At 43.5% G+C, this 15,607-nt stretch overlaps 1 protein-coding gene across 1 annotated transcript in view; it reads left to right on the plus strand.

Moving 5' to 3' along the window:
• The window catches only part of LOC138513998 (lysosomal alpha-glucosidase-like), a 1,078,298-nt gene that overhangs the window by 620,936 nt on the left and 441,755 nt on the right, over nucleotides 1-15,607 (plus strand). The window contains exon 15 of the mRNA XM_069629222.1: nucleotides 10,814-10,930. Within this exon, the coding sequence (XP_069485323.1) occupies nucleotides 10,814-10,930 (117 nt within the window). The remainder of the gene's footprint in view (nucleotides 1-10,813; nucleotides 10,931-15,607) is intronic.

A 15,607-nucleotide genomic window follows, 5' to 3' on the forward strand; every position in this document is an offset into this window, starting at 1 on the left:
ACCACGGTTCGAGGCCTGAGGATGGCGTAAATTCACAAGCTTAAATATTTTCTAATTTTACAAACGGTGAAACAATTGGGTGTACTCCATATACCCGCATCTTCCCTCGACTTGAGCCCTGCTTCTGCGGAGCATCTTTCCTGCCTGCATAAGAGTTCCCTCTCGTTGTACAATATGCCTTCTTAAATGCGTCAGAGAGACAAATTGAACGTTGCCCTTCTTCCTTGACTATGGAATTCAGGCTGTGTTCAGCATTGCCTGAAGCTGACAGGAAAAGAGGAGGAGGATGTCTGGGCATTGTAGTCAAAGAGTTTGAGATGTCATCACTATTCGCTGACAGCAAAGCGATGTCTCAGGCAAGGGGTTTCTGTTGATGTTTTTTACCTGTGGTGTTCAGGGGAGATCTGAAAGCAAAGAGATAGCGGAACTGTCAATGTTTGTTGTTTTCAAAACAGGAACATGTTTATTTATTTATTTGCATTTGTTTAAAGTGCTCACACAGCCCGGGCGCATCGAGGCACTGTTACAGGAATAGTTGAATATGTCTTAGTTGCATATTTATAATGTGCTTAACACCCAGAGGTGTTACGGACCCGGGGATCGAACCTGTGTTGCTTCGTGTCATCTTGTTTCCAAGGCGAGCACATTGCCGCTGAGTTATCCTCCCAGAACAAACATTCAAAACCAAAGTTAAAAACTGTTTTCTCAGTCTTCATCTAGGTATGCAACGTTTTTCTGACTGGGAGTGCTTGTCTCAGCAAAGGGAGTCACTCCCAGTGCGGTCCCACTGGCCCAAACCCCTAAGGAGGGACTTGCTGGGCAGTCTCTCCTCCATAGGCTCAAATGGCTGGCTGCCCCTGGGGAGAAGAGACGAATAGTCTGGATTTGTCACAATTGCGAACAACTAATTGATGACCGCTGGGAAAGCAGTAATGCTAAGGAATGTAATCTATTCTAGGCATTCACCTAATTCTAAAGAATTGACTAGAACACATGTAGTGCATGTTTATTTTCTCTTTTTCAGACTAATGTTTTATGCTTTGATACATTTCAGGAATATATAATCTAGATACTGTATCAATTGTAGGATACCCTTTGTGATAATCATCAAAAAAATATTTTCTAAAATATACTTTGGCAACAACATGCAAGCCCTCAAATAAAACAATGGGCCTCATTACAACCTTGGTGCTAAGTGCACCAACTTTACCACCATGGTGTAAACTCCATTTACACCATGGTGGATGGCGGATTTACCGCCCCATTCCAAGGTGAGTGGGGCGGTAAATCCCCATTTCCCATTTTCCCTTCCCCATTCCCATTTTTGCCCCATAGGGCATAATGGGAGTGGGGAAGGCACTAATTACGCCGCCGTAAATTACGGCGGCGTAATTAGCACCATGGCAGGTTAGCGCCATGGATTTTAACGCCTGCTAAAAGCAGGCGTTAAAATCAGAATCAGGCGTTAAGGGTTAACGGTGGCGTTAACCCTTAACGCCTGAGTTGTAATGAGGCCCAATGTGTTTTAAAACACATCAGAGCTCTCCCCACATTTGATCTGAGATTGCCATTGGAGAGCCTCTGGTGTACTTTAGTCACACAAGACAAGCTGACATTCAGCACTAAATATGTGTGTGTGGAATACAATACAAATGTCTCTGGAAGCGTTAACCCCATTGCATAGATCACGTGCTGGCTCTACTGACAGGACACACAGAATCCAGAAATGAGGAATTTTCTGTAAAATAACTTGCAGTTTTCCCCATCTACAATGACCATTTCTAATTATATTGAATTGATTTCCCTTTCAGAACATGCTATGATCAAAATATGTTATGATGTGGCAAATCATTACCATAGGGATTTTTTTTTAATTGGAGAGGCCTGTTTAAGAGTGGGCATTTAATGCCTCTGGCACGATATTCAGAATGTAGCTTGAAAAAGAAAGGAAAAGGGAATGCTTTAGGTGGTAGGGGAAAGAGAGTACACATAGAGCAGGGGGATTCAAATGACAGTGGGGCAGTTTGAACGAAGGATGCTCTTTTTGATAGCTTTGTTGCATGTCGACTTAGCCCCAGTAGAAAACGCATCTGGACTGGAGAAATTAGGAGGTTACATTTTCAGCTGTCTGAAAGAGAGATAAAAAGCATTATGTGGCTATGTGAAGAGCCCAAAATCCAGCCCTCAAGCATTTTGGTTTTTATTGCCTGCGGGTATGTTTAATTTCTCCCACAAAACAAACTCCAAAATTATAATTCTGGGACTGCCAAGCCTAGTAACCATTAGAAGAATAGATAGTGTGAGGAAAATGTGGGGGGAGAGAAACAGGGTAGGTAGAGATGGATGGGCACAACGTTTGCCATCCTTTGTTTGAAATGTTGTAGTAATGCAAGTACGTCTTTGGTTCAGGGGTGTGCCTGTTTGTAGGCCTTCTACATCCCCTGAATTTAATTGGTAGATTGGGTGCTTTGAAATAAGACACAAGGGTATAGGATAGTAAATGCACATCTTCCTGAAAGGGCATGAATGGCTCAGTTTTAAAGACACGAAAACAGGAAGGAACTACCAGCACTCTTACCTGAGGGTGCATTATGAACAGTGACTCTTCTGGGAACAATGCCCTGGACCAGGCTACATGGAAGTTCTTGAGACCGGCAAGGAGAGTTATGGGATAGTTATGGTTGTGTGGGAGGCTGGATTCCTCTTAGCCCGAGGCTCTTATGGGAGTTACCTGCATAATCCAAATGTATGCATGTTTCTTTTCCAGGGCTGCAGCTACCTTGCTTGTTAAAATGGCAGCAGGAGGATCCTAGGTGAAGGCCAGCAGCGTCAAAATGATACATCATTCTTCCATTTTGAGGACATTAGTTCACAATACCTAAATGTGGATCGAAAATAGTAATACAAAAATGCCCAACAATTATTCAATGACACTCGAAGTGATTGACGTTTTAATCTCTTCTTTGAACACTGCAACACTCTTTTTAACACATCTCTCAACTTTACTTTGCTGACCACTTCTGACACTCGGTGGCTTAAGAGCAAATTGATTTCTGCTATACCCATAGCAAGGACGAGGTGTCAGTATCATGGGAACTTTTTCCACCATGAAATTATTCTCGGAGTATTGTGGACTGGCAATCTTGGGTAAATATGAGAAGGTGAAAAAGGGACAACATGTTAACGTGCCAGTCACCAGACTTAGCTTTAATAAAGCTGGCTCTGACCAAATAGGGAGCCATACGTTTGGATTCCGCTTTTTGAATATATTATGGTGTTTAAAGAAGTCACCTGATGCGCAACATCTGAACGTGTTTGTCTATGAAGGAGCAGGCACCAGTCTTGAGCATACTTCATATCTGTTTATTTCCATGATTCAGATTGATTATATTATCATGTCCTCTCCATTATGCCTTACATACCATGATCAGGGAGTCATCAGAATCCATCTTGCCTTTTCAATGCCGCTGCCCCCATGAATATTCTGCAACTTCTTTTCAACAACTATTCAGTTCATTAATAGTTTGAATGTTGATGAATCTCAAAATGACTTTTGGATGCAATTGATTCAACATCTCATGTATAGTGATAGAGGGTTTCTGGGGTTTAAATTGTTATTTGAATTAAGCTAGTTTCTATGTACTTGTTTACAGTGTATAGGAGACTTCACTTCCAAATATTGAAGCATCATGTTAAGACAAGAAACACATGTAGATGCCACTATTTGGACAATAGGAATAAGGTTCTTGTTACGGAAAGGAATACAAGTCACTTTAAGGATGAATCCAACATGGACTGGGGTGAATTATATAGCTCACACTGCAAAGTAACTATGCTTTAAAGCATATCAAAACTAGTCACTTCAAATATGTGGCTTTCAAGGTAGAGCAATGTACTCTGAACTAAGCATTTTCTTTACATATGTTCTGGGACCTTATTATTTAGTTATGGTCAGTTTTAAATTGATCCACTCAAAAAATTATCCAAATTATTGTCATTAAACTGAGGCCAATGATTATTTCGTGCTAGTAGATATGCTATTTTTCATTGTCATTCAATTCCATCCAAAGATTTCTCCTTGGCAACCGTGTGTTGCCACAGTGGTTTCTCCCTATGTGGGAAACACGTTTTGGTTAAATGACAATTATTTGGCGATTTATTTTAAGTATAACCTAGGTAAATAAAAGGATTAGTTCAAAGTATTTTAAACATCGTTCAAACCAATGTGAAAAACACTTTATTTTTAGATAGGGTTAGTATTATTTTGTAAAAGGAATTTTTGTTGCCTTATCATTTATTTGCATTTGATACTGAATGGGTCAATAAGAACATCATACAGAATGGACCAATAAACACATCTTTCATGTGGGAGTGCACTTGCTGTCACATATAACTTTTTATATTTTTCAGGGGGTGGGCCAGTCTCTTTTCAATGCACTACATTTATCAGGTTGGCACTAGTCACTGAAAGCAACAGACTCTACTCTTGATCCAGGTTTGTCAAGGGTTTTGACCCATGTTGAATCAATAGACTGGGTAGATGTGGGGATGAGCTGTCGCCGCCCATTATTCTATCCCAGAACAAACTAAATCAATAGACTGGGTGGATGTGGGGATGAGCTATCGCTGCCCACATTCACGCCAGAATAGGAGAACTGCGCAGTTGGCACGAGACCACTCCAAAGATACAGCCTTCTTGTGGGGGGTTCCACATCACCACTCTACTGTAAGGATGCCATCAAAACAATGTTAAGCAAGGGTCCTATACTATCAAGCAAAAGACCCCTCTATTGAAATGCAGTAATTCAAGACAACTCAAAAATGGATGCAGTACCGACAAATTCCCCAAGATGGCGTTAGCTGTCTAAACTCTGACAGGGAAACTGTATTTAGGAGTTGCAAGAGGGGCAGGGACTTCAAAGCTTGTTAGTTAATTGGAAATCTTAGCCACCTTCTGTTCCCAGAGGCCAAGAGGCTGGGAAACCTTAACACCTCAGAGATTCCACACCAGGAGGCAGGATATCACATGACCCTGTTGATTGATTGAGGAGAGACTTCCAGGCAGCCTGCTGGAGCCCACACAAAAGGCTCTTTCTGTTGAATGGGGTATGTTAATTTTGAGTGTTTCCTGTCAACAGCCCTCTGCCAGCAAGGAGAGACATGTGGTCACTGACCCACCAAGACTCCTGGAGGCGGACCCAAACACTTTGGGGGAGTTGAATTGCAACAAATATATATTTTATAGAAACAGTGATAACTTATTGTAACCAAATGACAGGAATGTACAACGATGAGAGTCTTAGTTTGAAAAATGCCCTCACGATTTGAGTCCAAACTCCAATTTGTACCATGTTCTGGGGCAAAACCCCGCTAATTATGATTATTGTAGACAATGTGTTTAAGCTAAAGACATGGAAAGTTACTGGGATATATGTGGAAGGGAAATGTACCTTTGTATCATTTTTGATGAAAAACCAATGTTGCAAAACCCACTAAAATCGAAAAAAAGTTGCCATTTTTGAATGCAAGCTCCTAGAAACGCCAGAGTCGGGACAGGGACTATCTTTAGTAATATATGATGTGTGTATGTGATGTCAAACAACTGTGTACCTGGGAAATATGTATTTGGATCAGGAATAGATTTGTGTGCACATTGACCAGGGGAGTGTCATTTCTGCAGGTCATAAAATGACATCACTCTGACACACTATCCCTTCCCAAATCAGGGACCAAAGAATCTATTGACCTATCAAATCAAGAGAGGGGCAGGCTTAGGGATGCTAGCCTCTCCACCCACTTTTTAAAACACATAAAAAGAGACTGCTGGGACAGGTAGAGACATTCAATTCCATTTGCTGCGGAGCATGCTGACCGACGACTTCACATCCAGAGATCCAGACTTCAAATCCATCAATCTCCAGAACCTGTAGCAGAAATTAACTCCAGAATTTGGAGCAGAGAGGCCTGAATCCACCAGCTGAATCCTCTTCAGCAGGCCTCAAAACCAACCAAACTATTCAACAGCAAGGCGAGCTGTTTGAATTTTTGCCAAGAATTTTTGCAAGAACTTGTAGCAGTCCAGAAAGCAGTGCTGTATCCGGAACCCGAGAGAACCACAAACCAGACCGTTGTGAGCAGATCCGGTGCTTGACAGACCCAGAGAGCAGAGCTGACCCAGATAGCCGGGACTTCAGAACCACCCGCCGGAAGTCCCGTCCAACCTGACCAGACCGTGATGAGGCCTATTTCAAATTGATATTGTGAGTACCTAGCAGAACTGTGCAGAACCCAATCTCTTAGTTAAAATAATCTAATCCAAACTATTTTAACCTAATTAGAACAGCCTTCTAGAAATCGTGTCATCTGTCATTTTTAAAGCTGCACAACTGTCACCTGTCAATTCTGCAGCTGCAAGCTGTCACCTGTCATTTTGAGTTTTACTTTAAATCCGAAAATCTACCTTTATTAAATCGTCCGTATCTCTTGAACCGTTTGGGCTAGGAACGAAATTTAACCTTCATCTGAAAGCTTAGAATCTAGGCTTTCCAAAGAACCTAGAACCGACTCCCTATACTTTTCCCGTAATCGCGAGACACGCACTCGTGAAATTTACCGCGATTTGCGATTTGGCCCGATTTCTTCATCTGTAGAAATCAGCAGCTTGTTGCTTCTCTTTGTTAAAATCCGTTTGCAACCTGGTAATAACTCATAGGGCATTGCTAAAGTGAGCCTGAACTAATACCAACAAGCATCTCTCACTCACCCTGAACCTCTAGAGGGAGTTAAAATCAATTTTACCACCTTTTCACTTCCTTGCAAACCACATTAAAGTAATTCGCCTGTGTTTAAAACTCATCACTGTTTTCTCTAAGCTTGCTGGGGGAACTGGAACTGTGTATTGCATTATAAAGTGTGATTTGTTGGGATTCTTGAAGACTGTGTTTTCTCCTTCCATTTCTTGTATTGCATAGGGGGGGGGAGTGAATTGTCAAAAGAAAAAGTGATCATATTACCTTTTGCTAAAATCATAACAAGGTATTTCTGTACTGCATTTTATTCCACCTTGCATTTCCTTGAAACCATCAAGTATTTTCAGCTACCTCATCCTCTACACTACTCCTAAGTAACCAAATCAGTGTACCCCTGTAACATTATCCATTGTTGATCACGGTCGTATTCTGAAGTGTGATATCAGTTATCAATTTATTTATAAAGTGTGATAGATATATATTGTTGAATTGTCCAAATAAACCTTTTAAATTTGCAAAACAAACCTACTTCTTGGCTCAGTGGGGTCGGAGGTATTCTAAGAGGGGGGTGTTATACAAGGGTTGTCATCCAAAGTACTGAACTGGATAGAAAAATACATCAATAAGGGCTTTCCTCAGCATCCCAGACTAGGCATTGACTTAGCTGTAGTGTTGATTGAATATCGCTTACAGGTTTGCTTGTTCTCTGTTCCACAAGTGGTACGATGCATGATAATAATGTATGACCTTGCTGACCTATAGCTGGAGCAATGTTATCTAAACGATTGTCGATATACTTTTCTGTAGTGCATTTTAATAATAAAGTACAACATATTTGGGCATCTATGGTATCCATAGTGGTTCTCTCTGCTCGAGTTATCATGCTTCCATGTTCTGTTCGGCAATATAAAAATGCAAAATACAAAATTACAGCAATACAATAAAATGGATACTTGACCTTAAACTACTATCCAGCTACAGGTTTCAAGAGGTTGTAGTACATCTATCAAAGTAGTTATAGACTCAAATAGCAACTCAGAAGAACTCGCAGTTATCTGGGATGTGTTAAAAGCCTTTTTTCAGGGAATGATTATCAGACACATGGGTGCACAATATAAAATATAAAAAGGTGAAACAATTGCACTAAATAAAGAAAACATTTGACGTATAGATCCTGAACAGAGTTATTCAGGAGCTGCACAACAAAATAACAACCAATTCATGTACGTCGTAAAACTCCTGCAGGAATCAAATGACTCTTGAAATGAATTGCCCCTATTACCATTCATGCCCAACATAACACGAGCAATGATAAGAAAAGTATGGAGATTAGCATTACAATCAAAGATGAGGAGTAACTCAAACAAAATACGCTCCATCAAAGATGTGAAATAGGAAACAACCTCATACTCTATAAGAAAATACATTTTACAGACGATAAGAACATTAGAAGCATCCTATCCAGTTAAACACTGCCTTGTATTAACTGAAGAGCACATGTCTACAAAGTAATCAGTTTACTGGAAGTCACCAAATCAATAAAAATGTTCCCAGTTCTGAAGACTGCTGGCAGAGATGCCTGTTCTACCACGCTACATCCAATCTATTATGACTCATTGGCAAACACTTGTACACAAGGAGCATCCTATCGGTTGACTTCATGGTTTAATGGGAAAGCACTGAGTTACCCCCTCTGATGATCATTTTACATTACACGTGGCGTTTATAAATAATTGAACAGAGTTCTTACGTTTCGCTCTCAGGTTTTGAAACAATACAGTTAACATCTGCACATCTGTAGACCATGTTGCCACTTTTACCACCACCTCCAGTAAAGCTATACTAGAAATAAAAAAGATGGTCGCTGACTGTTTGGTATTCACAAGCTGTAATTTAAAACACCTCTAGAATTAACATTATGACATAAAATCTACTGAATGTCAACCCGGTAACATGGTAGTCTGAGTTAAATATCAGGGATCTCATATCCCATCCTTCCTGTATATCCACCACATTTGCAGATACCAATGAACACCCTTTTTAAATGATCACCTTTCTCTGAAAAACATAAATACATCGGACCTTGATGTTGAGTGGATCATTAAACGTAACTACATTTTCTTCACTAATATGTTTCTAAGGCCGTCTGTATACTGCTGGCCTCATTTCATATCCTGCGCTTATCTGTAACATCATTTACATAATGTATCTGATAAATAAAGAAGCAAAAAGGGTCTGCCATTTTCCATGCGTATTCCCATTTTTATAAGGGCATATGATGTACAACACTTTGGGCCTCATTACGACCCAGGCGGTAAGTTACCGCCTGGGCCGTGACTTTACCACCATGGCGTAAACTACGTTTACGCCATAGTGGTTGGCGGACTTACCGCCCCATTCCGACCTTGGCGGGGCGGTAAGTCCCCATTTACCCATTTACCCTTCCCCATTCCCATTTTGCCCCATAGGGCATAATGGGAGTGGGGAAGGCGTTAATTACGCCACCGTAAATTACGGTGGCCTAATTAACTCCATGGTCCCTTAGCGCCATGGATTTTAACACCTGCTAAAAGCAGGTGTTAAAAGCTCCATGGCGCTAAGGGACCTCGGAATCAGGCGGTAAGGGTCTGCACTGTTTACGCTGCCGTAAACCCCTTACCGCCTGGGTCGTAATGAGGCCCTTTGAGAAGGGCTCCTAACTTTACTTTCGCCATTCCCAGATGAATATCCTTTAAACACCTCCAGCAAAAAACTATATTCAACATGATGAATGAAAAAAGAAGATAATGTAACATCTTATTTTAGAACAGCTTCGATCTGGAAAAAATAACCCACCAATTAAGATAATTTTACATCACTCTCTGAAATGACCAAAAAAGGGGACGTCACAAAAACTGAAAGCTGAGCAGTAATCACAATACTAACATTGGCATATCATCTATTGAAACAGTGCTCTGGATTAACGCATGCAGAATCTTAAGTGCTTAATATAAACAACGTAATAAGACACTGGGCCACGTATGGTGGTAAGGCAACAACGGCGCCGAAATCACGACCGGCACCATTGCTACCGTATCGCCATACTAGGAGTTTTTCTCGCAGGTGCCCTTGCAGCCACCAGGTATGACCTGGTGGCCGTACCCGCACCTGCGAGCAGAACATGATGGGGCTGTAATGGGAATGGGGATGATTCCGGGACCTGTACCCGGAGTAAGGGCAATTACCGCATCCGGCTGGGCCAGAATATCCTGGTAATTGCCCATTTGCAGGTGCCGACCAGGATGCGAGTTTGGAGGTAGCCTTGCCGGTAAAACTGGCAAGGCTACCTCCAATCTTGTAATGAGGCCCACTGTCCAGATACAATGTTACTCTTACATCACTTCATTGCGCAGGTTTGGGTGAGCCCATTGCCTCTCTCAGATGTGGCAATCTACACATGGATATAATCTACAGGTGTGCAACCTGCCCAACGCTAGATCTATTTTAGGAAGGCCTAGAAACATGATTAAAGCAAATGGTTGTATCTTGGTTACAACTCACCAGGACAATGCTGATGTGAAGGCATAGGGTGAAAGGGAGGCAGAAATGTAACTCCCGTTCCACCCCTGCCCTCCAGCTGTGAAAACAATGAAAATGTTTTTGAACTTGGTGGGAGGAATTCAATTCCAACGACATACAGGATATCATATGGCTAATTCCTAAATCTGGAAAATCCGGAAGAATTGCCTCACATGCTCACGTACCCGTCTACATTCAAATCATGTGATTCCAGGACATTCGCCTTTCTATACCTATCCATACCGATCTATACCTTTCTAAAAGGAGATTGATATTCGAGTTGAAGATGGACAAAGGTCTACAGTCTTGTTAGTTGTAACGGAAGTGATATGTCAGTGGTCAATGCTTGGAATTCCTATTGTACTGTGCACTAGGCGTACTGAAGGCTGGCACCTGCCTTACTCCGGCTGATTTCCCATGAATGAAGCCTTTTAATGTACGACTAATATGTCCTATGCACATTCATTTATATAATTACAAGTAACTTTGACCTTCTGTTTCCTTAGATTGGGGCCGATATCTGTGGATTTATCCATGACACAACACGTGAACTCTGCTTGCGCTGGATGCAGCTGGGGGCATTTTATCCTTTTTCCAGAAACCACAATGGGCTAGATTACAAGGTAAGCAAAAAGGTGTTGCATCACAGGGTTCATTTTGTGCACTGTAAGTACTAGAGCTGGATTAAAGAGAAGGGGGCAATTGGCATAGGCTAAGATGCATCACTGGAAATTCTTTGGGCCAGGTCATTGAAAGTCTGACATGTTCAATGTTCGTAAATGCGCAGTTCACCATGATGCGCTGCCTAGACCTCTTTGATACATTAGCGTTGAGCGTGCTGTCACGGGATGTCCACCCCAAATAATCACTCTTATGCCACTTGGACAGTCCAAGGGTGTTCATTGAAGTTATAACAAAAGATTATTGGCTGAGAGATTCTCGTGTAGGCTTTAGGACCAAGTGAATTCTTGGGGAATTTTGTGGTAGGGCCATCCTTCTCTAACTCAACTTCCCCAAATATTCCCTCCTCCCTAACCCAGGTGCCGTTGTTGGTTCTACCTCAAGGTGACCCCTATGGTCTCTTGTTCTCTATAGGGCTCATGGTGTTTTCCCAGAGACGATAGCTGCCTTTCTCCCTAAGGACTGTCTACCTTTCCCCCTACTAGCCTGGTTAGTATTCTATGATTTTGATTGGTTATTTATAACGCGCTTAATACCCAGAGGTTTCTAAGCATGGACCCAGGGATCGAACCTGTGTTGCTCTCTGGCGCCTTGCTTCCAAGGCGAGCACTTTGCTCGCTGAGCTATCCTCCCGAGACTAGGGCTGGCATAGGGATTGTGCCTCCTTTCGCACTACACCAATGATGCATCATACATGCATGGTCTCAACTGACCCTATCCTACACACCTTTGAGAAAATAAAAAAAGTCACATTTAGCCTGATTTTTCTAAGATTATACCAGATTGAAAGACCCATTAAGGTGTTTTATTCTCATTATCCAGATGTCCCAAACACAGATGCTACTGTATTTGACTGTTGAATGATCCATTAGGCATTTTCTCCCATTATCCAGGGGTCCCATACCCAGGTGCTGTTGTATTTGACAGTTGAAAAGACCCATTAGGCATTTCTCCCATTATCCATGGGTCCCATACCTAGTTGCTACTGTATTTGACTGCTGAAAGACCAATATGTGTTTTCTCCCATTATACAGGTGTGCCAAATTCAGGTACCAGTGTACTTCACTGCCTACAAATCTAGGTGCCAGTCTATTTAGTGTCTACTGCTGTACCCCAGTAAGATGTCTCTCCCACCTCCCAGCTGTTCCCAAATCCAGGTGACACTGCATTCAACCATTCATTGTTACCCCATCCCAGAATCCAGATTCTAAAGCTCCTTACTTCCTACTGTAGTGCCCTTTGTTAGGTGCCCCCCCTCCCCTTTTGCTTTTGCAAAGGCACTCCACTACAAACGTTTGCCCTCACAGTTTCCCTCCCTCTCCCCCTATCGTCCTCTTCATCCCCCACACCCTCCCCCCTCCGGGGCTCGCCTGTCATGATCTCTGCTTCCAAAAGGTCAGGGTTTTCCCAACTCCCTTGGAAGCAGATCCATAACCCAGGTTCCGAGTGCCAACCAGTCCCAATTGGGACCTTTTGGACCCAGTCCTGGCGCCATTGGCACCAGGCTCATAAATATGCCCAGTCCCAGCGCTGGAAGCGCCGGGCTCATAATGCTTGGGTGGACTTACCTGCAGCAGACCATGCTGCTTACTTGCCTGCCAGTTGAGCCTCTGATCCTCTTCTGTTTGGAACTACTTTTCCTGTTGGGTGGGGCTGGAGCCACTCCCTAGATTCAGAACACTGGAACTCTTCTGGAAGGCAGGAACTCTTTTTTTACCAGGAACTCTTTTCTTACTTAGGCGTGGCTGTGGAAGGAGACACCTAAGCACTACAGGAGGCTATTTAAACCACACCCGGTGGATGAATCTTGCTTTGCGTTATTCTGCACCCTCTGCAGCAGAACGCTCATCGTGTCTTCTGCATCCGGTCCTGGGCCTAAGGAAAAAGGCTTACCATCCTGAATCCAGTCTTCAGCAACACCTATAAAGACAAGAAAGAACAGGTTAGCATTCCGGCATCTGAAAGGCAAAGGCTTACCTACTCTTCGTGCGCTCCAGAGGTCTTCACACTGCATTCCGGCATCTGAAAGACAAAAGCTTACCAACTCTTCGCACGCTCCGGAGGCCGTCGGCGCTGCATCTCGCATCTGAAAGACAAAACAAGGTGCGTTTAAAGACATTGGGGAACTTTAATACTCACGTGCCATTACTCCTTTCCACATCTAACCCAGTGGGTATCCCGGCACCCTGCAGCCGCTCCGAACTTGTACCTGCAAAATAAAAAGACAGTTAGAGCGCTTTGTGAAGCTGGCAACAAGCGCTTACTTACGTGCTTCCAGGCACTTCTATTCATCACACGGGCTCCATCTTCAACTCACTTCAGCCCGTCATCCGCCATCGCCGGAACCCTGCAAAACAAGAGACATCATTATTAAAGACATTTGAGTTACTCGAAACTTACCGTTCGTGCAGTAAACGACGGACAGCAGTCCTCTGAAGTCAAGAGGCCTGTGCTACCTATCCAGTGAAGAAACTGGCTACAGCACCCTGCCCCGAGGCAGATGGAGAGCTCGGCATTCACTTACCTAAGGTGAGAGCGTTAACCTGTGGGGGTCTACAGGAGAGGAGAAGAGGAAAGAGATAGGGACACCCCAATAACCCCAGTTCATTAACCCCGTATTTTCTATCTGCAGACATCTTACTCTGCACGTCAGGCATACAGGGCACAGAGGTCCAGCCCAAAGAGCCAATCGGGTGCTGCACATCACCTTTGAAGATACGGTAGTCGCCCAGTCAAGACCGGCGCCTCTGCGAGAATCAGGTGAGCGTTACAGAACGCAAAGCCTACCGCAAAACTCTCGCCCAGGCGCTATGGAAACCTCGGATACTGACCACCTAGCCCGGTTACTTGGGGAACTAAGGGCAGAAGTGCATGCAGCTCGTCAGGAAACGAACGCTCTAAGAAGGGAACTAATTATTTCCAAGGAGAGAACAGATGATCTTGCTAGACAATTGCTACAGTCACAAGCCGGACAGACCCCGCTACCCGCATCAGGGGCAAATCTTCCTTCAACATCCTCTATGAATCCAGTGCAGATCAACCTACCTGGGAATGTACCTCTGGCTCCGCCCGAACGATTTTCTGGTGACCCAAAGAGGTTTGCGGTATTTATCAATCAGTGCCGGTTGCACTTCTTATGCCGGCCAGCAGCCTTTCGAACTGATCAAGCTAAAGTAGCTTTTGTACTTTCGTACCTTAGTGGCAATGCGGCAGACTGGTCGATCCCTCTAGTTAATCAAGATGATCCGGTTCTCCATGATTTTCAAGCCTTTCAGCTTAGTATGGAAAAACTGTTCGCAAGACATGCACAGGGGCAGGCCTTGGACAATGAGCTTCTTTCGTTGCGACAGGGTAATCAAGACCTTTTGGCTTATATTGCATCTTTCAATAGACTAATAGTGGAAACTCAATGGCCTGAGGACAAAAGGATTACGCTGTTTTATAGAGGTCTACGTGGAGAGCTCAAAGACGTTTTAGCCCAAGTAGTGAATCCCCCACAAGACTGTTCGGATTATATAGACTTGGTCGTTCAAATAGATCACAGACTGCAGAACAGGAAGGTCGATCGTTCCAAGTTTGATGCTCGAGTATTTTCCAAACCGCCAACTCCTTCCAAAGGAGTAGACTCCGGGGAACCCATGCAAATAGGGGGTCTGAAAGGTCCTCTAACACAAAGGGAGCGAGAAAGGAGAAAACAGTTGCAATTATGCCTATATTGCGGAAACTCAGGGCACTTTCTTCGAGACTGTCCGGTGAAACCTGCCAAGAAGGCAGTAGGAGCTGCAGTTAACACAGTTACAAACTCTGAGCAGGGAAACGACCTCGCCCGACAAGAATAGAGGTCCTCTTGCCGAGCGTGAAAACCAGTTCCGTGACCTCGCATTTCGTGATACCTATGGTCCTCATTAGCCCTGATAATCCGGGTCGATTACATGCAATTGAAGCTTACGTCGACAGCGGTGCCATCGGCAATTATGTGGATCATGAAATGGTTTTGAGGATGAATCTAACTCTTTGTCCCAAGGCTGTAAAGGACGTCATTACTACGGTGGATGGTACGGAGATAGCCTCCGGGCCAGTAACGCACACCACTCAAGAGGTGACGCTAGTAAGTCAAGATGGACACCATGAGAAGATCGTGTTCGATGTGATCAAGGCCCCTCAGTTCCAGATTATTCTAGGAATACCTTGGTTAGAGAAACACAATCCTCTGATCGATTGGCGAGCAAGAACGGTCCAGTTTCCAGAATGTGTCTCTACGTGTCACCCTCCACCTGGTGTTGCACTGGCAGCAATTTCTTCAGAGTCTCCCCAGTTACCTCCTGAATACCTAGAATACCAAGATGTTTTCCGGAAGGAGCAGGCTAACTCTCTACCTCCTCATAGATCTTATGACTGCCAGATAGACCTGATACCTGGATCTACTCCTCCTTGTAGTAGAATTTATGCCCTCACCGAGCCTGAGAACCTTCACCTTCGACAATACCTGGATCAATACCTGGCAAATGGGTTTATTCGTCCCTCCAAGTCCCCTGCCTCTTCAGCTTTGTTCTTCGTTCCAAAAAAGGAAGGAGACCTTAGAACTTGTATCGATTATCGCTCCCTGAACCAGATCACCG

This window comes from Ambystoma mexicanum, chromosome 12, assembly GCF_040938575.1.
Source record: "Ambystoma mexicanum isolate Mex_15411 chromosome 12, UKY_AmexF1_1, whole genome shotgun sequence".
Taxonomy (NCBI): Eukaryota; Metazoa; Chordata; class Amphibia; order Caudata; family Ambystomatidae; genus Ambystoma; species Ambystoma mexicanum.